At 41.2% G+C, this 25,262-nt stretch overlaps 1 protein-coding gene across 1 annotated transcript in view; it reads right to left on the reverse strand.

Annotated features, from left to right (window-relative positions):
- nhsl2 (NHS-like 2) overlaps window positions 1-25,262 on the reverse strand; it is a 233,597-nt gene that overhangs the window by 9,195 nt on the left and 199,140 nt on the right. Inside the window, exons 5-8 of the mRNA XM_030753635.1 lie at window positions 7,438-7,620; window positions 3,304-4,354; window positions 1,956-3,117; window positions 1,484-1,793 (exon numbers count right to left, since the gene is read on the reverse strand). Of these exons, the coding sequence (XP_030609495.1) occupies window positions 1,484-1,793; window positions 1,956-3,117; window positions 3,304-4,354; window positions 7,438-7,620 (2,706 nt within the window). The remainder of the gene's footprint in view (window positions 1-1,483; window positions 1,794-1,955; window positions 3,118-3,303; window positions 4,355-7,437; window positions 7,621-25,262) is intronic.

Consider the following 25,262-nt stretch of genomic DNA (forward strand, 5'->3'; position numbering starts at 1 on the left):
TTGGAATGGGGGATTCACATCATGGATGGGTAGCCGACCGCTCTGCAGCATCTGTGTGATGCTATGATGTCGATATGGACCAAAATCTTTGAGGAATGTTTCCAGAAGCTTGTTGAATTAAGGCAGTTCTGAAGGTAAAAGGGGTCCAACCTGCACTATTAGGTGTAGGTAGCTGATGAGGATACATCTGCCAGCTTTGTGGTTTAAAAAGCAGATTTCCCAAACACATGTGTATGTAAATCTGATTCAGCTACATAGAAAACTAGGTGATAGTGAGATAATGATGATAAATGTCATCTTCACTGTTAAAAACAGTGTGAACCACTTTATGTTTTGATTTGGGCCAATTTTAGAACAACGGGGCTCGCTTCAAAACATGTCAGAATCAGGAGGTTATGTATCAAAATCAGCAGGCATGAATCCTAATGAAATATAGACGCTCTCCCAGACTATCATCATCAACACAAGCATATAAAATGATAAGAAACAATGTTTGGAGTGAAACAAGACTAAGATCAAACAATTAGCTAATATATGTAAATAAATATGGCATCTATGGGAGGCTCCATTTAATTAGAAACAATTAGAGAGTCAGAAATTTCCAGTTCAAATGTGTGGTTTATTTTTGGATTTTTATCATAGAAGGCTATTGAATCTACAACTACCCCTCCGCTGAGGCAGTGACTCTGTGGGACCACTGGTGGAAGAGCAGAGAGACTGCAGGTCAGGTGTGGCCAACCAAGTGAAAAATAATTAATCAGCAACCAGATATCACCAGCAAACCCTCCCACTGTAACTTTTCTGAAGTTATATGTTTTTGTAAATAAAGCTTCTGCATATTAAAATACATGCTAAATTACTAAATTATTCAGGAAAATAAGAATATTGGATAAAGCCAAGTTAAAAATTCCTTTTTCGCTGTGTTAACTTATTAGTCTTTTAAGGTTTATTATAGAGGGGATTTAGAACGTGTCTTCATCACTTTATAGTCATTTAAAACAGTGTAAATGGCTAGAAAAAAATTAATTTTACCAAACTTTTAGAAATAAAATGTTCCATAAATCAGGCTCTGGACGGTATATAAACAAATCCCTCTGTCAAACTATAGAAGGGAATTTACAATTTTAAAAAAGTGTTAAAATGTAATATTTATCACAATGAGACTTCCTCAGTTACTTACTTACAAAAAATAGTATTTTTGTATTAAATGTTTTTGTTAAAATATGCAAACGATGTTTTTCTCAGATTAAACATGTACCAACTTGCATAAATATCAAAAAGAAAAAAACATTTTGGACATTTTCTTTCTACTAGTCTTAAGGAAGAAATGTTATGGAAATAAAATTGGCCAAAAAAGTTTTTGCATATAGTGTCTCACCTTAAAATTAAAATTAAATGCATAATGCTCTTTTATTGGGCCTTACGAGACCACCATTCAATGACAAGTTTTAAACCTTAATAATACGGTCCTGTCAAGACATACCTGCCCCAATCCCAGTGCTGGCCATCTTCCCTTCCAGCTCTGTGAGAGAGGAATCCTGGAGAGAAGATTGCAGTGACGACTCTTTTGAACTCTCCTCGTCTGTTCCCAAGTGGTTCTCATCTTGCTCAGGCATGTCCGGAACACTGGTAGTATTGGGAATATCGTCTGGTGGGAATGTTCCTATCGGAGACCGCAGGCCCATGGGGCTGTCGGTCTGTGGTGTCTGCCGATCTGTGCTGCCATTAGTGGAGGAGTGGACTGACGTGGGAAGAAGCAGGACATTGGGCTTCTTGGGGACTGGAGGTGGAACCTGGAAAGGGATGAGAATGTTTTAAAGACTGAGAAATGAGGAGAATTTCTCAAGAATAAAGACTTAAATATCATTAACTGTGAATGTGTTATTTAAATTATTTGCCTTGAGAACTCACCCGATAATATCTAACCACTATACATTTTTTTTTTTTTTTTTTACCTTGGGTTTCTTTTTGTCTGACAGCTCTGCCAGGCAGGAGACTGTCATCCTTGAAGGTAGCGTCTTGCTCTTGTCCTGGAGTTCTGGGGCCTCCTGATTACTGCAGGGTGAAGGGAGTGAGCCTCCATCTTCGGGCCCAAGAAGAAACTGGTCAGCATCAAATTCAGGCTCCAACACTGGGTCTTCCAAGAGAGGCTGAGGATCTGGGAGAGGAGGAAGGTCAAACAGGGACTGAGAGTGGGGGAGGAATGAGTGATCATAGGCAGTTGGTGGAGCAGTGATAGAATTTGAATCGGGCAGAACAGTGGGATTGGTTGGAGCTTGTGGTGGAGGTTTTTTGGGTTTTGGCTTTTTCATGACTTTGTAGATGTTGCCTAAAGGCACTGGGCGGTCCACAGGTGAGGGAGGAGGCGAGTCAAGCGCCAGGGGGGAAGTGGAGGAGGGAGAAGGAGACTTGAGAAGAAGGTTCATTGGCCGTTTGGGTAAGGGAGGCTTTACAGCAACAGGTGGTTTAGGTTTTGGTAGAGTGGGTGGTGGGCTGGGATCCTCGCCTAGATCACGGCCATGCTGTTCTTCTTCAATGGTGTCAGAGGCCCCATCAGGGCAGTCCTCTAGGTCTCCGCGAGAAATAGAACGAAGCCGAATAGTCTTCAGCTCATTCTGGGTAACCACAGGCAATGCCTGTGAGGAACTGGGGCTGATTTTTCCCGGCTTTGCTGCTGTTGAGGTGTCAGAATGCCGCCTGCTGGCCTTTTGCTTTGGCTTGATTGATGAAAGCTCCAGATGTGCATTCCCAGGCATTTCAAAGGACAATCTAGACCTAGCAGCTGGGTCCTTGGGTGATGGTAGTGATGATTTCCTCTCTGGGATCTTGGGGCGCATCTTACATCCTGTTGTACCTGCTGTCCCTTGACCTGCCATTTGACTGAGTGGAACAGTTGGGGTGGGAGTCTCTGACTGGCTGGAATAGCCACTTGATGGGGACATAAGTCCTGGAGGTTTGAAGGGGGACGATGCCTTGACGTCAGTCTCCATGGAAAGCTGTGAGGGTGATGTGGCTCTGGAGGTGGAGGGAGAGTCAAGAAGGGACTCCGAGCTACCTCTGACTTTCATACATTCAATCACTGTGGTACCTGTTGCTGTGCTGGAGCCTGACAGAGACCTGAGGAAGAGCAAAGAAGAGATGTGAAGAAAAGAGCAGAGAAGAAGGTCACTACATTTATTTTTGCCAACCAAATTTCCAGGAAACCTAGGAAATGGCACAAGAAAACAGATCATAAAGCAGGCAGAATAAAAACTCAGTAGTGCATGTCCTAAACATCCATGTGTAGTTTTTTTTTTTTTTTACCTGTAAGGATCATTGCTCTTCCACTCCCCTAGCTGCCAGTGTGTGGGAAAGGTCATTTCTGTCTCTCCCTCCCTGTCTGGTGCCTGGACCTCTAGACTTGGAGGTCTGTCATTTCCTCCTTGGCCAGGCTCCCGCTCACCAATACTGGGTTTAGAGGAGCTGGGCAGAAGGAAATCTGGCTGGAAGTCTGGGAAGTGGTCCCTGGGGATGTGCAGGCTCTTTGGTCGGCCATCTCTATAAAGACCACCATGATGGTGGATTCTGCCCTCAGCTTCTCCAAGGTTTTTCATGAGAGAGACGCTCCTCACAGGGGGTGGTGGCTTTCGTTTGGATTTTTTAAGGGAGATGGAGCGGGAGCGTAGGCGCAAACGGCCTTCTGTGCTGTAGTCTGAAGCTGTGACAGAAATTGTGTCAGTCGTACTTGCGCTGTCTTCTGAGCTCCCTCTAGGGTAGAGAAGGGCGTAGTTCTCACCTAAGCCGAGGAAGTTGTGATGTTCCAATTGGTGGTCCATATTATTCCCATTTCCTGTAGCTGTTATATTACCATCCAGCTGGCTTATGCCACCCTCTGTAAAACAAAAGGAGCCAGAATCTGTGGGTGTGGAAAGGGAACGCTCCCGAAACTTGAAAGCGTTCTGTGCTGCTATGGAACGTGCCGACCTCTCCCGCCCTCTCACTGCTTCCCCTCCTCCTCCTCCTCCTCTCCCTCCATCCGCTGCAGCCCCTTCTGTCTCACTCCGCTTCCCCATGTCCATGTTATTCAATGCTCTCTGAGAAGGGTTTGTCACAGTCTTGAATGAGCTTGAATGTCCTGAGCTCACCAGCATCACCCCCTCCTGTGTCCCTCCTCCGATGATACTGTGCTGTTTGGGTGGTACCGTTGGGCCTTTGTTCTTACTGTAATTGTAAGGCTCATTCCATGCTCCGGGAGAAAAGGTGGAACCCTTAGGTCCGTTCCAGGAAGCAGTGGGTGTATTTGAGCAGAGCAGCCCAGAATGGTCCATAGTTTCTGGGTGAAGCTGATCTGGGGCTGGCTGCCCCAAACTGTTGTCTGTAAAAGAGAGAGAGAAGAAGGGAGAATCAATACAACAAAACTAATCACAGCAAATTTGACTGAATGTGGACACACTGAAATCACATTGAAAAAATAAAGGTTATGATTAAAACTTCACAGCTCCTATCTGTTTAATTAACTATTCTAACTATAAAAGACACAACCTGCCTTGACAACATAAAGTGCCTTAAGTAGGGCTTAATGGCAATTTCTTCCAAAATACTGCCTTATTTATTTGCATAGACCCTTTTTTCTAACAGGGGAAATGGATCAAAAACATTTACCTTGCGGAGCACAAGATCTTGATTAGAATCCACCTTGCCATGCTTCAAGCTATGTGCTGTGGTATGAACATAGACCCAGTACTGTGAGCATCTATGGACATTTTAAGCTGCGGCTCTTAGAGATGAAATGCTAAATTATAACTTATATCAAAACTGGATAGTATTTCTTCATTGACTGATGTGTAAAGGTGTTTTTCATCTTCCCTGGAGTGAATCTGGCAAAAGTTTTGTTTATCAAGTGATTGGCTGAAGATGATAGACAGATGGTTCTTTTAAGCACCTACAATTTTGCAAGTATGACTTCCCAGATGGTTCTGTAACAAATTATCTGGTGTGACAGGTTACCAAATCATGCCAGCCAAACGCCCTCCACAGTAACAGACCCACTAAATTCACCCACTGCAGGGATCAAGGGATCAGTTTTTCCCTTAATTTGTCACATATTCTCAACAACACACATTCATCCTGCAATATAATCAAGTCACAAAATAACTGCAAAGGGTCATGGCCTTGAAACAAATTAGAAAAATACAGTATAAACTAATCTTTGGGCTTAATGCAGTCTGCTGTATTTAGATTTTCTGTTTTTTCTGTCCACAATTATGGCCTCATTCAAATTAAGCTGTTTACATGAACCCTTCATAAACTGTGATTGAATGTTCCCATTGTGGTAAATAAACCAGTAAGCCATGAAAAGATCCTGGCTAAAGTCATGGCTGTTCTTCACTGAGAAACAGTGATTACTGCAAATCTAAAGGAAATAAATTATTAACTTAGCATTAGTTTGTGTAATTTCCTTTGTATAATCAAACATTTGGTGGATAAATATTTGACAACCCTTGCCTTGTATCACTGTTGGCCAGTACTGCAAAAAGCAATCACTTTATAGTCTTACAATATTTATTACAGCCTAAAAATTGAAATATTATAATCGACAACCTGATAACATTAGCTGGTGGAGTATTTGGCAAACAAGCTAAAAGCTAGCATTTCTACTCAGATGGTATTTTGCTATTAGTGGTGTTAGCAATCCAGCAAGCAAGCTAATGTTGAATAACTCTTAGTTAGCTCTCTTTTGGGTTTTAATGTAGTATTTCTGGTATTTTTTTAAAGCATTAGCTAGTGCTACTCTGTGTTGGTGCTGTAGGCTACTAAGACATTAAGGCAAACCCCACGGTAACCACCAGTCACTTGGAAAAATGTGTATTCACCAACTGGTTGGCAAGTGGTTGCTGGAGGTTGCTTGCTGTCACCTGGTGAAATTAGTCATGAAGAGATATAGAGGTTTTGCAGGCATGTAACCACTAACCATGTTAACTTGTCTACAATTTTGGATGTGTGGCAATCATGGTGACAGTGTAGAATCAAGTGAAAAAGGTCCCAGTCATACAGGCCAAGAGACAGGTCTGCAACCATCTGGCAACCACCGGTCATGAGGGGAAAAATGTATATTCCCCAAATTGCTGTGAGTAGTTGCTGGAGGTTGATGGTAGGTGCTGGGAAAGTGATTGCTAGTCACACAGACCGGGAGACTGGTCAGCGACCCCAGTTTTTAGGGGAAAAGTGCCTTCCCCAACTGGTTAGAAAAACTGCCTTGTGATTGCTTTATATTAGTAATGACCAAATTGCTTTGGTCGTAGTTTGAATTGAAGTTACAGACTCGTCTTCAAACACTGTTGGCTTCTCTCCGAGCTGTAGTGGAATGATATGTCACAAACCGGAAATAGAAACACTTTGCTTCCACAGTAAAAATTGTGCCTTTTGAAACATATTTGTTACAGTGCTGGGGAATAGCTTTGACTTGAAAGGTGAGGCGTCTCCATTTCCACTTTGCAACACACTTTTGAAAGTTCTACTACTGCTCAGCTAGTAGTTACTGAGTATTTGCAGACAAACATGAAAAACTATAGGCAACCGTGACAGTCTGCAAGCAACCTAAGTAATCACTCTGAGATTTTTGGTGCAGCACCTTCTTTGCAACTGATTCCCTCCAGCAACAGCCAGCAACCTCCAGAAACCAAAACAGTCAAGGAATATTTTCCCTAACAACCAGTGGTTGTATCACGCCCAGTGTGCTGAGTTTTTCTTTGAAGGTGAACATTCTCCATTTCTGGTTTATATCACTTTTTTTTTTTTCAACTTCCACTACAGCTCAGAGAGTTAATCGCAAATATTTGCAGACAAATCACTGTCTTCCATGCAAGCTATGGGCAACAGTGGTAATCTGCTAGTGACCAGTGCAATCACAAGGAGGCTTTTGCAACCGATTTCACAGTGCAAGCTCCAGCAACCACTCACCAACCAGTCTGGGAGTACACACTTCCCTAGCAACCGGAGTTTGCCAGGGGCCAACCAGTCTCTAGGCCTGTGTGAGTGTGAGTTAACAAAAAAGGAGGCAAAAATATTTTTTTTAAAAAATGGATGTAAATTCATAATCAATCACAAATTAAACAAATATATATATTTTTTATCTTTGTTTAACTAAAAGCTCAATTTAAATCAAACAAGGTTTGCTGCCGTAGCATAAATTCTGCAATACCTTTTCTTAAGTATTTATAGTGTGCAGAAAAATAATACTGTTTCCACAGCCAAGAAAAGTTCTGTGCTACTGACACAATACTAGAGTTTAAACTGATGAAGAGAAGTTCATGAGCATAGAAATTTCCTTCTGAGATTACCGGATCCCCTCTTTTCTCCCTCTCTTGTCTTTGAAAGTGTGGTACAATTTATGTGAGGAGTAATATGATCTGCACCAAGGACAGAGGGTAAAGAGCTCCCCGTTATGGTCACACACACCTGCAGGTAAGGTTGTGTCGAGGTCAGAGTGTGTCTTCCTCAGTGGAAGATTCTGGTGTGGTGTGTTGGTAACAGGCTCCAGGGAGTGGGGCTGGTGGGGGAAAGGGTCCCCTGGAGAGGGGGAAGGGGACGGAGAGTGCTGGAGAAGGTCGACACCGTGGAATTTCAATCCTCCCCCTTCACCTGCAGGAGGAAGACAGAGACAGGAAGGTCAGCAGAAGGAAGGGAAGACTAATTTTACCTGACACACACTAAATTAAATAAAACAATAAATCCAATCGTGTTGTTGACATGGCAATAAAGTATTAGATTATGGCTCTTGAGATATAGAGATGTTAAGGCAGAAAACTTGATGTGATTTGAAGTCCCTCGTAAAAGGCTGCAGTGTTTTCCACTCACATCCTTCAGGATCGTTAAGACAAACATGATTTACTGCTTCTATTAAACTCAATACATTCACTCACTCTGGTTAAAATGCAGTTTTACTGAGACACAATGTCAATCATAATCCTCTATTTACATCAGGAGGCAACCTTTGGAGCTGAAAAAGAAAGTAAATGTGGGAACTGCAGTTCCTCTAATGGCCACTTGAGGCTGACTTCAAAAGTGAGTCAATCCCCATAGACCTCCATGCAAAAATGCCCAACTTCAGCCATTAAAATAACACATTTATAGCCTGATACCAACAGCAGCTTTGCTTCCCATAATCAATTTGTAAGACTAAACCATTGTATACACATTTAAATTGTATTAAAACTTCAAGTTGTGAAACATGATGCTAGTTGTCTGGTAGGCATCACCTTAGCAGACTGGAGTTAGTGAACTCAACTTTACATTATGGTGCATTTTCAGTGGTCCAAAAGCCACTGTTTCTCTGATAAATAACACGGTATGCTGTGTTACTAACTGTGGTAACAGCCTGTCTTTGGTGAATAATATTGTAGTAGTTCTTTGTGTATTACTCACTAACAATTAGTTAGCATCTTTGTTTGTGAATATGTCCAACCAATCTTGCTAGAATTAGATAATAACTTGTGTAAATATGGTCACTTCTGGCTCCCAAAAAACAATATGACAATGGGCACAATGGTAAAGTTGTGGCTTTATGAGACTCGTCCACAAACCAATGGAGGACACTGCTTTTACATACTCCCTATAATTTGTATTCACATGCAGCCACTTTACTGATGTGCTATTGTGGACAAGTGAAATTTCATTAACTTTTTAAACTTTCTACAAACAACATTTGTTTGACAATCCTAAATGAAAGTTGTCCAAAACATACAGTAGCTCTAATTGATGCACCTTTGTAAGTTTATATTAAGATTAGTTATATTGATAGTAGATTTGAAAACATTCAGTAGGATTTTCTGCAACATTAAGTCTTAATTCCGCTACATTTACTAGGCTTTTCATTAGGTACACCTGCTCGTTTAATAAACATCTAATCAGCCAATCATGGGACAGCAACTATGCATTTAGCTATGTAGAAATGTTCAAGACAACCTGCTGAAATTCGAATTGAGCATCAGAAATGGGGGGAAAGGTGATTTAAGTGACTTTGAATGGAGCATGGTTGTTGGTGCCAGATGGGCTGGTCTGAGTATTTCAGAAACTGCTGATCTACAGGGCTTTTACCACACAACCATCTCTAAGGTTTACAGAGAATGGTCCAAAAAAAAAAGTGAGCAGCAGTTCTGGGTGAAAACGCTTTGATGCCAGAGGTGAGATGAGATTGATCAGACTGCCTTGAGCTAACAGAAAGGAAACGGTAAGTCAAATAACCACTCGTTACATCCAAGGTATGCAGAAGAGCATCTCTGAATGTACAACACATGAAACCTTGAATCAGATGGGCTACAGCAGCAGAAGACCACAGCAAGTGCCACTCCTGTCATCTAAGAACAGGAAACTCAGGCTACAATTCACACAGGCTCTCCAAAATCTGACAACAGAAAACTGGAAAAATGCTGCCTGGCCTGATAAGTCTTGATTTCTGATGTGCCATTTGGATGGTAGGGTCAAAATTTGATGTAAACAATGACATAACATTGAGCAATGTTTAAACAATACAGAGTGTTGTTGCCGACCACGTTCTTTACTTTATGACCACAGTTTACCCATCTTCTGATGGCTGCAGCATGATAAAGCACCACGTCACAAAGCTCAAATCATGACATGTGTAGCCAACAAATCTGTGGCAACTGTGTGATGCTATCATGTCAATATGGAGCAAAATCCAACTCTCATACTCGAAAGCTTTCGGAACTCCAATACAATTACCAGAGGCCTTGGCAGCACAAGTAAACACAGGCTGGTTGCGAATAAGACTGGGAAAAAAAATGCATGCTATAAATGCTCAGGTAGTAGTTTCAAGACAATTTGTCAGTGCAACAAATCATGTCAAACTCAGATTCGCCCAACTATTCTTTAAGATGACACCTCCTGAATATTTTTCACTATAAACTGAATCAATACTGAGATTTTTTTAATCAACACAAAGCATCTGCACTGTTTAAATCAATGGTGCCAAACTACAACTACACGAAGAAGTCTAGCCAGGTTGTTTTCTCCCCTTTAACATTAATGTTTACTCTAAAATGTGATACAGGAAAAGCATTTAAAGCACGGAGTTGCCTGAAGCTGGTAGTTTGACATATCTATTTTATGTTTGCACTCTTCTGTATTTCCTGCCACATAAGCCAGCAACGTTGCTTCTGGCTCAACAAGTTTATGAGAAATGACATAAGCAACACTCGATGAGTTCATCTCAGCTGAACAAGTGCAGAAGTCTTAACAGCTTCAGTTTCATCTTCACCATAATGCCTCGTGTATGTGCGCTCCATTTTAATCCAGACTGGCTTACAACAGATATGACAGAGAAACCTGTTGCTCTTGTTGTAGTCTACTTCCTGTCTTCCTGATATCTTTCTGTGAGAACATGAATCCAGTGAGTTACAGCTGGCAGCAGACACCTACTTGATTACCTTAATGACATGCGGTGCAGTTTCTCACCCATCTGCATAACTCACTCAGGCTTTGATTAAGCCATCAGCCTCGTTTTTGAGCAGCAGTCATAGCGGGTGCAGTCTGCTGCTAAAATTTATGTCCAACAACAAAATCGTCCCACGCGATGAAGCTCCGTCCTCAAGGAGAACAGTGGGATACAAAAAAAAAAAACAGTAAGTCAAGACAGCAAATGTAGCCAAATCAATAAAAACAAGTGTCACAGTTACCCAATCAGCGCCAAGGCAAACTTTAAAAAAAAAAAAAAAAAAGAATAACAAGGCAGTACCACTGACACTGACAGGTGTCACCAAGCACTCAAGACAGAGATCTCCACATTTGGAAGAGTCCACCTTGCTGTGTCCCTTTTGCATCAACATGCACAAATTAACATCCAGGCACTTAACAACACAGAATTGCAAACCTTTGAGTTATTTGAGAAGCAAACAGAAAACTAATGGCAGATATTCGATGCCCAAACTAAACATTTACAGAATAATCAACTGATAATGATGAATTATGCAATTTGTGTCCACGTTTAAGGAACAAAGCTCAGAAAAACAAAGGTTGAGTTCAGCAGGGTGACTGAATTCAGTACAGGATTATTAATTCCATCTAACATGATTAATAGTTGATGGTACAGCTCTGTTTTAGGTATCAGTGTCAACAGACTTGACGAGGTCCCAGCATGAAAAGTTTAGGTGGGTTGCAAATATGGACGTAGCTACGGTGACATCATCCATTGGTTGGTAGAGTCCTGTTTTGAAGCTTCATGAGAAAAACAAGCTAAATATTGAATGCGATTGGCCAATAGGATGAGTAAAATGGTAAAAAAAAATCACCTAAGTCATCATCTGATATAGCAACTGTGGTTCAGGAGTTAGAGTGGGTTGTCTACATGTTGGAAGGTCAGTGGTTTGATCCCCAGTCTGAATGTTGAAGTATCTTTGGGCAAGATACTCAATCCCAAGTTGCCTCCAGCGCATCTGTCAGCACGTGAGCGTGTGTGAATGTTAGACAAGATGCTTAAGCATAGAAAAAAAGTGTTTGTATGAATGTGTGTTGATTGGGTGAATGAGTTTTGTAATAAAAAATGCTTTGAGTGCTCAGTTAGAGTAGAAAAGCACTATATATGTAACAGTCCATTTATAGCATGGCACTGAGATCAGCTGTTATTGGCTGATGGACCAGAATAAAGGTGGCACTTGGCTCTACCTGAAGTAATGCTGTACTTACTTTTTTGTAAAGTGCAAATCTTATCACATATTGTTCAATGAAATCCCTGGTATGTGACAATTATATTACAGCTTCTAAGCAATAACACATGCTCCATGTTACACTGGCTTTCTCCGGGGAGTTGATTTATTGACTTTCCTTTAGGAGAAACATGGTTTCCATAACTAGGCAGGAAATTAGTTACTCTTGGGAAATGCTGATTTCTTTATTATGTTAACAGGTAACAAGTTCTTTAATTATTTTTAAAAGCATGTGTAGCCCAATCTCAGCAAAATGTGTAATGGCCCAAGTGGTCCACAGCACACGGTGTATTAAATTCATAATGAAGGGACTAAAATTGTGACATGGCTCCTTTTTTGGGGCCTATTCTTGGTGCCGACATCGTGTGACTGTTTGCTTTCTTTCTCTTTGCAGGTCTCTCTCTTCCAGGGGTTTTATAATGTGCAGAACCATTAACTTTTCCTGTTTTGCAACAGCATCATTTTGCTGTGCTGTATCTCGGTTAGGTTATAAGAAAGCATCATAGTTTGTGCTAAAATATGTCTGTTCGCCATTAGAACAAAAGTATATGTGTTTGTGTGAGTAACGTAGTGACTTAAAAACATCTTCACACTGCATAAAAACTATTTCTTCTCTTTTGCCCTTTATTGATCGCCACAGTGACGTATCTTCCACCATCCCACCCGATCCACAGCATCCTCCTCTGTCCCACCAAGCCTCTGCATGTCCTCCTTCACCACATCCACAAATCTTCTCTGAGGTCTTCCTCTTTTCCTCCTGCCTGGCAGCTCCAATATATCCACTATCCCTCCTCTGCACATGTCCAAACCATCTCAGCACTGCTGCTCTAATTTTATCTCCAAACTTTTCAACCTGAGCCATCCCTCTGCTGTATTTCATTCCTAATCTTGTCCATTCTGGTCACTCCCAGTGAAAATCTCAGCATCTTCAGCTCAGCCTCTCCACTTTTTTTTGTCAGCGCACCGTCTCCAAACCATACATCATAGGTCTCACTGCCATCTTGTAAACCTTCCCTTTCACACTTACTGTTGTCTGTCTGTCACAAATCACCCCTGAAACTCCCCTCCACCCGCTCCACCCTGCCTGCACTCTCTTCCTCACCTCTCTTGTGTATTTAAATATAAACAAAAAAGTAACAGACAGCTGCTGCACTTACTTGGGGGAAACTTTCCCTCAGGTATTTTAACTTTTACAGCTGACATATGCTGATGTGACCTTTTAGACTGGGAATACTAAACTGTGATTAAAATACTCCAAACTCAGACTTCCGTGAGTAGCTTTGTCTGGAATTTTCAACTGTGTCCCTTGACCGTCTTTACCAACTAATGATTAAAAAGAAAAAAATTCAAACCCAGTGATTTAAATCCAACCTTCACCAAAGCGTTGACTGAGAAGTTCAGTCAAGATTTTTTTTTCCTATTTAGTCATGAAAAAAATAAAACATTGCAACTTAAATTTTGTTTATGAACCTTTTTTTCATGGAGATACAAACATGTCCACCCAATAGGACACCATGCATTTGACTTTTGAACCAGAGAAATATGTTTTTAGCACACCAGTGACAGAAAATTATACTGCATCCTCAGATCCACTGTCCCTACTACTAGCACTGACTAACCCTGATCCTGTTAATTACATTCAAATAACAAATAAAATAACAAAAACAACTTCCTATGACTGGCCAATAGGTAGCAGTGTAGGATGAAGCACAAGCATCCACTGTAGTGGACAGTGTAGTGCATGAAAGGGTTAAGAAAAAGCCCTTCCTCCTTCCACCTGTCTGCTTTACTCACTGACTAACCTGCCTGTTTTTCCCCACCTGTCCTTTTATCTCTCCATCTTTCCAACAGTCTGTTCTTTTCGGTCATTCAGCCTCTGTTTATTTTTCCAACAGTCTCCCTATTTAGTTCATTCACTGACTGCCACTCAATCGCCATTCCCCTGTGTGCATGAATAAACACGAGCAATTAAGGAGCATCTCCAGCCATCCAACAGTGAGACTAAGCTGTGACTCAGCCGTGGAGTGGAGCTAAATATGACTTCCTGTCTGACTGTCATGCATTCACCCACTTCCTGCTGGTGTGCCTGCTTCTGCAACACTGATGCCATTGAGACAATTTTGCATCCTCCAGTCTTAGGCAGCTAACTTTCCTACTTGAATATTCAGAGCAGCCTCCACTCTCTCGATCAGCCTCATCTCTCACCAAGCTGCTGTTAGCAAGTTGTCAGTTTTTGTGTTGTCTCTGTAGGCATAAATAACAGACTGTGTTTAAACTATCAGCCTTCCACCAGTCATGCATCATAATGTCTCTTTAGTACAGCCCTTGTTTAACTGCTTGCCTGCCTGCTGTAAGTGTTGAGGAAGATCAGGTGAGCATATCACCGATGTGGGCAAGTTCTTAGACTAACACTGTCCAGTTGGGAAAAGAACATTGTTATATGTTTTGCATTTTATTTCATTTCCCATCTGTATTTTTTTTTTGGTTTTCTATAGCAATTGTGACGATCACAAAATACTGTGTAACCTTACACTTCACTGCAAGTTCCTAACAAATCTTTAAACAAAACAGTCAAATTGGGCATTTGTTTTTGATGCAACTCTGCAAATGACCTGAAATAACATTAAGAGTGTTTTCAATGTGAAACTGGGCCAATTTTGAGACCTAAGCAGAGAGATGGATAAACAAACACACCTGACCCTAGAGATCAAGTCTTGAAACATTTTTAAGGTGTTTTTCAGTTGTTGTTTGGTTAGGGGGTGGCACCAGAATGAATGGCTGTCTCTCTGATCGCCCTGCAGCAGACTGGGGACCTGTCCATGGTGTACCCTGCCTCTCACCCTGTTTCAGCTGGTACAGTGCCTCTGTGATCCTGAACTGGATAGGGAGAAGAAAACGGATGGATGTTTGGTTAGGTTAACTGACTGTATATACAAGATGGCCATAGTTACCATGATGTCACTGACATTAGTTTTGGGTTTCACAATTTTAAGGACTCAACACTAGCATTCAGGCTTATGCCATCCTTTTCTTATTTTTGGTCTTTTTTGAGGCATAAGTGACCATATATTTGAACAGAGGGGTGGAGCGCTAATTTGCTAGCTCATGCTAGCAAGCTGCATCAATAACCTGTATGTGTGCAACACGCACTTGGAGACACCAGCTGTTTCAGTGCTAAGTAACAGGCTAATAAATACTAGGAGAGGGGTGCCAGATTAGCTGAGCAGGTGACCCAGTGCCTTAGGGCTGAAAGTCAGCGGCCCAGGTTTGAGTCCAACCAGTTCTCATTTGCTGCATGTCTTCCCCTGCTCTTTCTCCTACTTTTCTGTTTAGTCTTCACTGTCACACTAGCCAATAAATGCAAAAAAATGAATAAAATAATAGGTGAGGATTAAGAGACAGTGATTGAGTACAGCCGCCTGTGTTGGGATATCTGTCAGTCAATACAGCCATGCCCCTAATTTTAAGCTAAAACAAGGTTCAAATAGATGAGTTTTTGTTTGGTTGTTTGTTTTTAATCATTACCCATACAGTTGTTATAGAGGAATAAACTATTCATAGAGACCAAAAAGGATTTTGTACCAGGTTGTAAACGTCCTTTTTAATGCTGTTGATAATTTTAATGTGGTAATCTTTTGAGACTGACTCAAGTTTGGAGTCTGCCTTCTTTGCCCACTACAGCAGAGGTCCCCAACCTTTTTTAAGCCACGGACCGGCCTTTAAGGTGTGGCAGATAAATACGTCAAAATAAATTATATGACCATAATCAAAAGGGTGATATTTTCTAAGTATAATAATAAACGTGGATCCACTGTGTAAACTGTGTATTTGTATGCAACACTATCAGCTGCGTACAGGAACCAGTGAAGCTTGTGGGTTTAATTTTAGCGTTGACATATCATATGACCGAGCCAAGTGTCTTGACAGATGGAGTCATAGACGGATGTAATGGAGATAATCTGCCCATTTTTCAAAATAAAATATCGTTCAGACTCAGATAATAAGTAAAATGGAAATAATGTAAGTTATTAATTCTTTAAGTGCAGCCTGGTACCAAATGACCCATGGACCGGCACCAGTCTGCGGCCCAGGGGTTGGGGACCTCTGCACTAGAGGATATCTTGATATCTTAGGCCCCAATTGCACTAGCTTAGAGACCGGTTAGCCACCATCTGGTAATGACTGGTCAGTAGGGAAACATATGTATTCCCTGGCCAGTTGCAAGGGGCTGCTGGCAGTCACTGTGAAATCAACTGCTAAAGCCCTATTCACACAAACCTAGAAACCATTCAGTAATCTCCCTGGCAACTACTGGTCACTCAGGGAAAAAGCGTATTCCGTGTTTAGTTAGTCAGCGGTTGTAGTCACTAGTGTGAAACTGGTGGCAAAGAGGTATACAGAGCTGCACCAAAACCATTCTTGCTTTGGTCAATATTAGGTTGCCACAGTTACTAGTAGTTTGCATGGAAAATGCAAACTTGCCTACAAACTACTCACCAAATGGTAGTAAAATTGTGAAAAGTACAACACAAACTATAAACAGACTTTTTTTTTGCTTTCAAATAAACATTGCACCATTGGAAACATGTTGATTGCAGTGGTAAGGCAGTACAGCTTGGAGAGAAAATGGTAAATGTTTGTAGGCAAGTCAGGATCTTCCATGCAAACGATAGGTGATGGTGGCAATCTGTTAGGAACAAAGCAATGACAAGGAGGTTTTGGTGCAACTCTGTCTTTATGAGTGATTTCCTCCCAGAGACAGCCAGCAACATTCAGCCACCCACCAACCGGTCAGGGAATTTAACTTTTTCCCCAGCAACTAGAAGCTTCCAAGGGGTTACCTACTGGAGTCTAGGACTGTGTAATTTAGGCTTTAATTCAGTCCCAGATGCTTCCATTTGGTTTAGGGCAGGGGACGTCAACTGGCGGCTCACAGGCCACATCCAGCCCGCCAGAGCTTTCCATCTAGCCCCCCCAAATATTACTGCCGCAGGTGATGTATGCCAATCAATCGTGTCATGTCATAACCTGTTAAATACCCATCTCTGACTAGTCTGAATTATAAAAAGCCTCCAAACACCTCTTCCCAGTGCCCGTAAATGCCTCCATGTCCCTAGAACCAATCAGAATGCAAGATCGGCCCATGATCGATGCCTAGTATCTACTATTCTGTTATTGTTAAAATAAATGTGCTGCTATTTTGTGCTATTGCATTTGTACTGTGTGAATCTGTGTAGAAATCTTTTTATCATAGTCTGATATTTGTGCCTTTTGCCTTCATTCACACTGGGCAGAGGACGGACTTAAGATTTTGCTCGTTTTGCCTCAAAACAATATATTATTTATTAAAAGGTAGGTAAATTACTATATTTACTTTTTTTTTTTTTTTTTTAAAGGCACCTCACCACTGCCTGTGCAATGAAATTACTAAAATTTACCATAAGATCCAGATAAAAAAAAAAGCTCTTTTAAAACAAAAGTGTCCAGACAGATTTAAAAGGTTTTGCATCTGAACTCTTCATGTTTCTATATTCATTTAAAAAAATCTACAACAAAAATGCCTTCTGAAAAGTAGATTGTGCATAGATAAACCATAGATTTGTGACTAGAAAAATACACTATATTGCCAAAAGTATTCACACATGCTACAAACCTCCAAACTTCATGTGACCCTCAGATCAGCTCAAGAACAGTGTGTGGAGAGCTTCATGGAATGAGTTTCCATGGCCGAGCAGCTGCATCCACAATTTACATCACGCAATGCAATGTGTTAGATGCAGTGGTGCACGCCACCACTGGACTCTAGAGCAGTGGAGACGTGTTCTCTGGAGTGATGAATCACATTTCCCTGTCTGGCAATCTGATGGACGAGTTTGTTGGTTGCCAGGAGAACAATACTTGTCTGACTGCATTGTGCCAAGTGTAAAGTTTGGTGGAGGGGGGGATTATGGTGTGGGGTTGTTTTTCAGGAGTTGAGCTCGGCCCCTTAGTTCCAGTGAAAGGAACTCTCAATGCTTCAGTATACTAAGACATTTTGGACAATTTCATATTGCCAAATTTGTGGGAACAGTTTGGGGATGGCCCCTTCCTGTTCCAACATGACTGCACACCAGTGCACAAAGCAGGTCCATAAAGACATGGATGAGTGAGTTTGGTGTGGAAGAACTTAACTGGCCTGAACACAGTCCTGACCTCAACCTGGAAGAACACCTTTGGGATGAATTAGAAATGAGACTGTGAGCCAGGCCTTCTCATCCAGCATCAGTGTCTGACCTCATAAATGTGCTTCTGGAAGAATGGTCAAAAATTCCCATAAACACTCCTAAACACCCGTGGAAAGCCTTCCCAGAAGAGTTTAAGCTGTTGTAGCTGCAAAGGGTGGGCCAATATCATATTAAACCCTGTGGATTAGGGATGGGAAGTCACTCAAGTTCGTGTGTGTATAAAGGCAGACAAGTGAATACTTTTGGCAGTGCTGTGTAGAAAAATGAAGTGATTCAGAAAATTCTAATGTCATTTTATCAACATCGGCATCTTCCACCTCAGTTTATCAGTGTTATAAAACTTCAGTATACTATCCCACTAAGGTCTGAATAAATAATGTATAACTTTAAGCTCCCATGTTACTGAGCTACTGCTGAGCCTGACTTATCATCTATCTGAGAATTCAGATATTTTGTTACTGTTTTTTCTGTTTTTACCCAAAAAACAGAAAAAACAGCCATCTTCTAATTTGGTCCACATGAGTTTTCTACCTCAGCACAGACACTCTTATCAACATTATCACGCTTGTGCTTTCTGTTTGCACAGAATTCCATTAACAGATGCATCTAAATTGCAGCTCACCAAATGGATTCATCTTGTGACAAAGGGTACAGTGTGGAGCCAACAGGATTTGCAGAAGTTTTTAAAAAGTTCCACCCCCTGTCAGATTCCCTGTAGATGGAGTCGCTCCAGGTAAGCCGAGAGGATTAGACCGTCTGCAGCTCAGCAGCAGGAATGCCTGTCTCACTCTCTCTCTCTCGATCTGTTAAAGCTTTCTGACTCGCTGCATTCTTCATTCAGAGGTGCTCCCAGAAAGTGCCAGTCCCAGTAAGCACCCCACTTATCTCCAGCCCTCATTAGCTGCTATTTCTGTTGAATTATTGATCAAATTTACAAAATAAACAACTGCTAAATTATTTGAATTCCAATATGAACTGTCAGGTCTATAATCAATCTTTGACCAGATAAAAGTTGAAATGTGCACGTTCAGATGATTCTGTCTGGTCGTCTGCCTCACTGTCATATAGTAGGTTTTTTACTAAGAAATGCAGGTTGAGTTCTGCATTCATAAAAAAAAATGTCCTACTGAGCAAAACTTGCTGAAAAAAACGGTGAAAAGAGACCTACACAAAGCTGAGATTTGTTTACAAAAGTAAAAGGTGAAACGTCTTTTACTTTAAGGTCATTAAAAAACATCTAGAAAAAAGTTGTCTGATAAGAGAAAGGACATGTCTTCCTCAGTCTCTGAAGAGGATGCCTTTCCCAGTACTCATCTGTGATGCTAAGCCAAAATCATATAACCCCAATATAAAGCAAAGCCATTAACATCCATCTGGCTGGAAAGGGTTACAAAGCCATTTCAAAGGCTTTGGGACTCCAGTAAACCGCAGTGAGAGCCACACATGAAGAAAACTTGGAACAGTGGTGAACCTTCCCAGGAGTGGCTAGTCTACCAAAATTACTCTAAAATGCATCAAAGACTCATCCAGGAGGTCACAAAAGATCCCAGAACAACCTCTAAAGAACTGCAGGCCTCACTATGCTCAGTTAAGGTCAGAGGTCATGATTCAACAATAAGAAAGAGACTGGGCAAAAATGGCATCTATGGGAAGTTTCAAGGAGAAAACCACCGCTGACCAAAAAGAACATAAAGACTTGTCTCACATTTGCCAAAAAAACATCTTCACGATTGCCAAAACATCTGGGGAAATATTCTGTGGACTGAAGAGAAAAAGTTGAACTTTTTGGAAGGTTTGGTGCTTCTTTGCTGCTTCAGGACCTGGATGACTTGCTGTAATTGATGGAACCATGAATTCTGCTCTCTACCGGGAACTCCTGAAGGAGAATGACCAAAAATTAGTTCATCCCCTGAAGTTGAAGCAAACTTGGGTTATGCAATGGACCAGCAAATGGCTCAAAAAAGACAAAATGAAGGTTTTGGCGTGGCCAAGTCAAAGTCTGGACTTAAATCAGACAGAGATGCTTTGGCATGACCTTAAAAATGCCGTTCATGCTCGAAAACTCTCCAATGTGACTAAATCAAAACAATTTTGCAAATAAGAGCAGAGAATTCCTCCACAGTGATGTGAAAGACTCATTTCCAGTTATCACAAAGCTTTCTTGCAGTTCTCGTTGCCAAGGTTGACACAACCAGTTATTAGGTTTAGAGGGCAGTTACATTTTTCACACAGGGCCAGGTTTGGATAATTCTTTTCCCTTAATAAATGAAATTTTTTTTTACATCAGCATACATCGTGGACAGGTCATGACATTAACATGTTTTTGATATTTAAAAAAAACACTTGCCCGCTGATAATATGTGGACATCGTGTGACCAGAGCAATTTAACCAAATAAAAACATAGACATGTTACACTTTCGATTTTAGCATTCTTTCTTCTTTTTGTCCTCTAATCAATTAAAAATAATTCTTTGAGTAAATATGAAACGATGAACAGCTGAAATTTGGTTGAATTTCAGTCTCTGTAAAAGTCTGAAAATACTAAATTTCACCTGGGACGTCTTTTGAGTTGTCTGATCAGATTTCGCTCACAAATCAATGCTCATGGATGTTTGGTGTTTGGTGGGGCTGCTCAGAGACACAATGTTCTGCCTTTCTGCAATTTAAAACAAACCCTCCAAATCACCAAGGGCTCTCGTATATGTTATTATATGGCGCTGAGAAAAAATAAGCACAGACTGACGCTGCCTGTCTGTCAGCCTCTGTTGCATTCACATCTTTCACAGGCTAAAGTGCTTCAGTCATTCATGAAAATTGCTGGAGCGAGATGTGAGGGAGAGGAAGGAAAATGGGAGGCGGGTGCTGTGACAAAAAAAAAAAAAAAAAAAAAAAGCTCTCTCACCACCTTTCATTCATTATTCTTTCATTGTGTCTCTGACTATATGCATTTTCTATCCTCTGTCACCCTCTGCACATCTCCACCTTTTTTTTGTTTTTTGGTGCTGCTGGTTTTTTTTTTCTTTTTATTCTTCTTTTTTTGGGGAGGAAGAAGAGTGGTGAGTTACCATGGCAACAGCAAGCTGGCTGAGAGCTACCTGTTCGCTGGCATAGGGGCGAAAAGAAAAGCGAGTGATGGAGTGGAAAAAGAGGCAGAGGGATGGTGACAAGTTGAATAAGTCTGACGATATTTTATATTTTTCTCATTTTACCCAAATTCTATAAAAAGACCAAAACAAATCAGAGAGAAACTCTAATAATAGGTGTTATATGGGCATCCAAACCCTTTGCTGCCTCATTCCTTTGTGCAATTCAGCTCCATTTGTGTTTGAAACAAATAACTGGGCCACACCTCTGCACAGGGTGACACAGTAATTCATTACCACTAATGAGGGCATGGCAGTTTACGTGGCTCAAACCCACATACACAACAGAGAATATGTATGCGTACGCAGCTAAAAATAGTCCCCAGTAAGCATGCTATTTCCCTCTGTCTGGACACTGCTTGCTAACGCTACTTATATACATGAAAAAAAATATTTTTGACTCATTTTCAGTCCATTAAGCCACAGACAGGTGTGATGGACTGAAAATAAGAAAAACAGAAGAACGTCAGTCGTATCCTCAAAGTTCTTCTCTCTCTCTTTCCCTCTGAAGGAAGTGAATGCCCACCAAGTACAACGCCACAGGCATGCATCATTATACCTGACCTTCTCCTCCTCTGCACAGTGGGTGAGGAGGGTGAGTGAGGAGGAGAAAGGGAGAAAGGGATATTTAACTATAGATGGATATGCGCAGGAAGGAGGGGAGAGGCACCCACTGACGAAGTGGTTGCTATGCCAAAAAACCAGGAGGACCACACATGCAAAGGCGCGCACACACACACACACACACACACACACACACACACACACACACACACACACACACACACACACACACACACACACACACACACACACACACGTAGGCAAAGTAAACAAGGAGGAGGCTGAGTGGAAGCAGGAGTGTCAGAACGATGTTGCTGAGGGTGACCACAGCATACTAACAGCTCTGACAGCACACACGCACCCATACACACACAAAGGCAATGCACACGAGCATAGCTGACTGCCAGAGATGGGCGAGGGCGATAGCGAATGTGATCATAGGAAGAAAATGTCCTCGATGTCAAATCTTGTTTCTGCAGTATTTTCTCCCTCTAAGCTCGGGTCAAACAGGATTCTGTCCACATCGTGCAGTGTAACCTGAATTGCGCCTTCTGGCATTAACATGCAAACCGATGCTGAAGCTTTCCCACTGTTTTAATAATACTGTGCATCTGTTCTCCTCTTAAATCACTCCTGATTATTTCTTCATGACTTCAACTGAATTTAATAAGTAATAAAACCTCTGCACCTGGTGAGGTTATGCCACGGATCCTTTCAGCATGTGTCTGCTTTACTGGCGAAAACTACATCTGAAAATGTTACCTTATACTTTTGTTATCAGATGGCTTCCTTAGCGCCAATCTCATGGGGCAAAAATCAAGTTTGGTGGAGAAATAAAAAAAGAGTGCAAGAAAGGGAACAGCATGACTGACTATCACTAAGTAGCGCCTGAGTAAAGTAAGTGGATTGGATGTGACATAAATACATTTCAAAAGGTGACTGATGGTTCCCATGCTGAGTAACTAACGTCAGCTGCAGGAACACAAGATGCTTTTTAGTCTAAATTCTTGACAGCACAGGCAGCTAGCATGAAGTACACACCTGACTAGAAAGTTTCAACAATACAGCACTGTGCAAAAGTCTTGCACCACCCCTCATTTCTTTATATTTTGCTTCCAAGGACCCAGACTTTATTTTAATCTTTTAAAGTGGACCTGAGCGATAGTTCTCCAGACTTTCTGAAGGTTTTCAAAGTTTCTTCTTTGTTCATTGACTGCTTTTTCACTCTTTTTCAGACAAGTCCTTTGTTAAGCTATTTTTTGAATCACTGAGGCAAAAAAAGGCACCAAACTAAAGGGATGAACCAGTGTTGTGTCTACACATAACAGACAACTTAACAAAGAACCAGTTTTAAATAGTATCTTTAGATACTTTGCAATTAGCAGACTGTTACAAAAACACAGAATTTGTTCCCATTGTTTTAGTGACATCTACAAAAAGGCCAACTATAGAGTTTGACAGGCATGAAATAGTATTTTTGCACCAATAAGCTAATTCCCAAAGAGCTATTAGCTGAAAATTTGGCATGTCTCTGCATGGTATGCAGTGTGTCCTTAAAAGAATTCTAAGGAATCAAGGTCAAGCATAAATAAACTATGTACAGCAGATGAACAGTATCTGAAAGCCATGTCCTTAAGAAACAGGAAAAAAAAATCCAGCAAAGACCTCACACAGGACCCGAGACCTTCAGTTGATCCATCTACTGTTCACTGAAGCCTCATTAGAAAGGGTCTCAGTGGAAGGGTGGCTGTCAGGAAGCCACTCTTAAGGAAGGGAAACAGGGAGAAAAGACTGAAGTATGCCAAACTACACAAGAACTGGACTGAAAATCTGATGGGCTGATGGAATGATGAATCCACATTTGACCGTTTTGGTTCAGGAGAGAGGTACAACAGGGAGTGTCTACAGCCACCTGAAAAACATGGTAGAGGCTCTGTCAGTGGTGTTGGAGATCTTGACAAAATTAATGGAATTATGAAATCACGGATTGGCCTCACAAGACTTTATGATGGTTTGGGCATGTACGAAGGAGAGATAGTGGATATATTGGACAAAATATGTTGAATACGGAGCTGCCAGGAAGATAGAGGAAGACCACAGAGGAGGTTCATGGATGTTGTGAAGGTGTTACAGAGGAGGATGCTAGGGATAGGGTGAGATGGAGGCAGGTGATTTGAGGACTGTCAAAGATGCCCATGCTTTATGTGGCACAGGTATCTATAGAAGTCAATAAACAGGAGTAATGCAAGAGCCAACTGGATAGTTTTGTTTATTTTTTTTTAAGCCTAGCACTTATCATTTAGTATTTCTTTGGAAGAAGACAAGATTGTGTTGCTTCTCCAGCATGTACTTCAAATATACCCCCATTTTTCCACACTACAAACACAACCACAAAGAAGTCAAAGCCAAATTGGACTGATGCGACCTCCAAAGAGATAAAATTCAGATTTACTGCATATTGTAGTTTCCCTTCAGTCTAATTTCCCATGACGCTCGCTTTTACACTTGTCACCCAACTCCCTCGGGAACAACATAGGCGACGGTGAAGGAAAATCACAAAGTGTGCAGAAAAAAACCAGCAGCACTTTTCTTTTTACTGCTGACAAAAACTGTCGTTATTTGGAGATAAAATCATGTTTATTCTCAACGTGACAAGAGCCATCTGAGAGTCGCCAAATGATGATTCATTTCCAATAGGATCTCATATTGAGGTTTAATACATTTAATTTTAAATAAAATTTTCAGTGTAAATTTTATATTAAAGCCATAAATTCTAATAAATCCCAAAATAAATGCTCGAAGGCACCTGGCTGCACCAACAAACATCTTGACTTCTCTCCCATCAGCCCTGATAATTAACCTCAATCCAACCCCTCCACCCACTGAGCACCTGACATCTTCAACAACACTGCAACTAATGCCATTTTCTATTATTATATGATTATTTGACCAACAGCTATGCCTATCCCTTCCTTCTAGAACTCAAAGTTATGCTTTCGAATTGCTTGTCTTGGTTGACTGGCAATCAGAACCCCAAAGATATTCAATACTCATATTTGAGAGGCTGAAACCAAAGTACGTTTCCCTTTTATTTCTTCTTTTATGAATGACTAAAAAACTCCTGTGTGAAAATGTTGGGTTTATTTTTCTGTTGATTACTTAACGAATAACTTGAGCACTACTTTCAAACAGGACAACTTGAGCGTTTGACCATCTCACAGTTGGATGGGAAACATTACCACTAATTCTCAGGCTGGATGCCAGTCGTCTCTGTGTTTACACGTACCCATTAAAATACAGCAAACACTTTTACTTTGATGGCTCAGGATCACTCTGGTCGAGGCAATGAAACATTCATGTGTTCCCCCGAGGTACTGTAGCTATGCCAGCCCAAAGAGTTCTAAGAAAGATCAAGGAAATGCTGCACTTTCTATGCTGATTTTGTCCACAATTTTCATGCAGCACAACCCCCGTAATGCTGTCACCATGAAAACATCCTGGAGGCTCAGCTGGCTCAGATGCATATGTCAGAGCACTGACTTTGAATCAGTTGCATGCACTCACCTTTCCTGTCAGTTCACTATAGTGTTCTTGAGAAACAAGGCAAGAAAAAGACTTCAAAAATACTTCC

Source organism: Archocentrus centrarchus, chromosome 18 (genome assembly GCF_007364275.1).
Source record: "Archocentrus centrarchus isolate MPI-CPG fArcCen1 chromosome 18, fArcCen1, whole genome shotgun sequence".
NCBI classification, from domain to species: domain Eukaryota; kingdom Metazoa; phylum Chordata; class Actinopteri; order Cichliformes; family Cichlidae; genus Archocentrus; species Archocentrus centrarchus.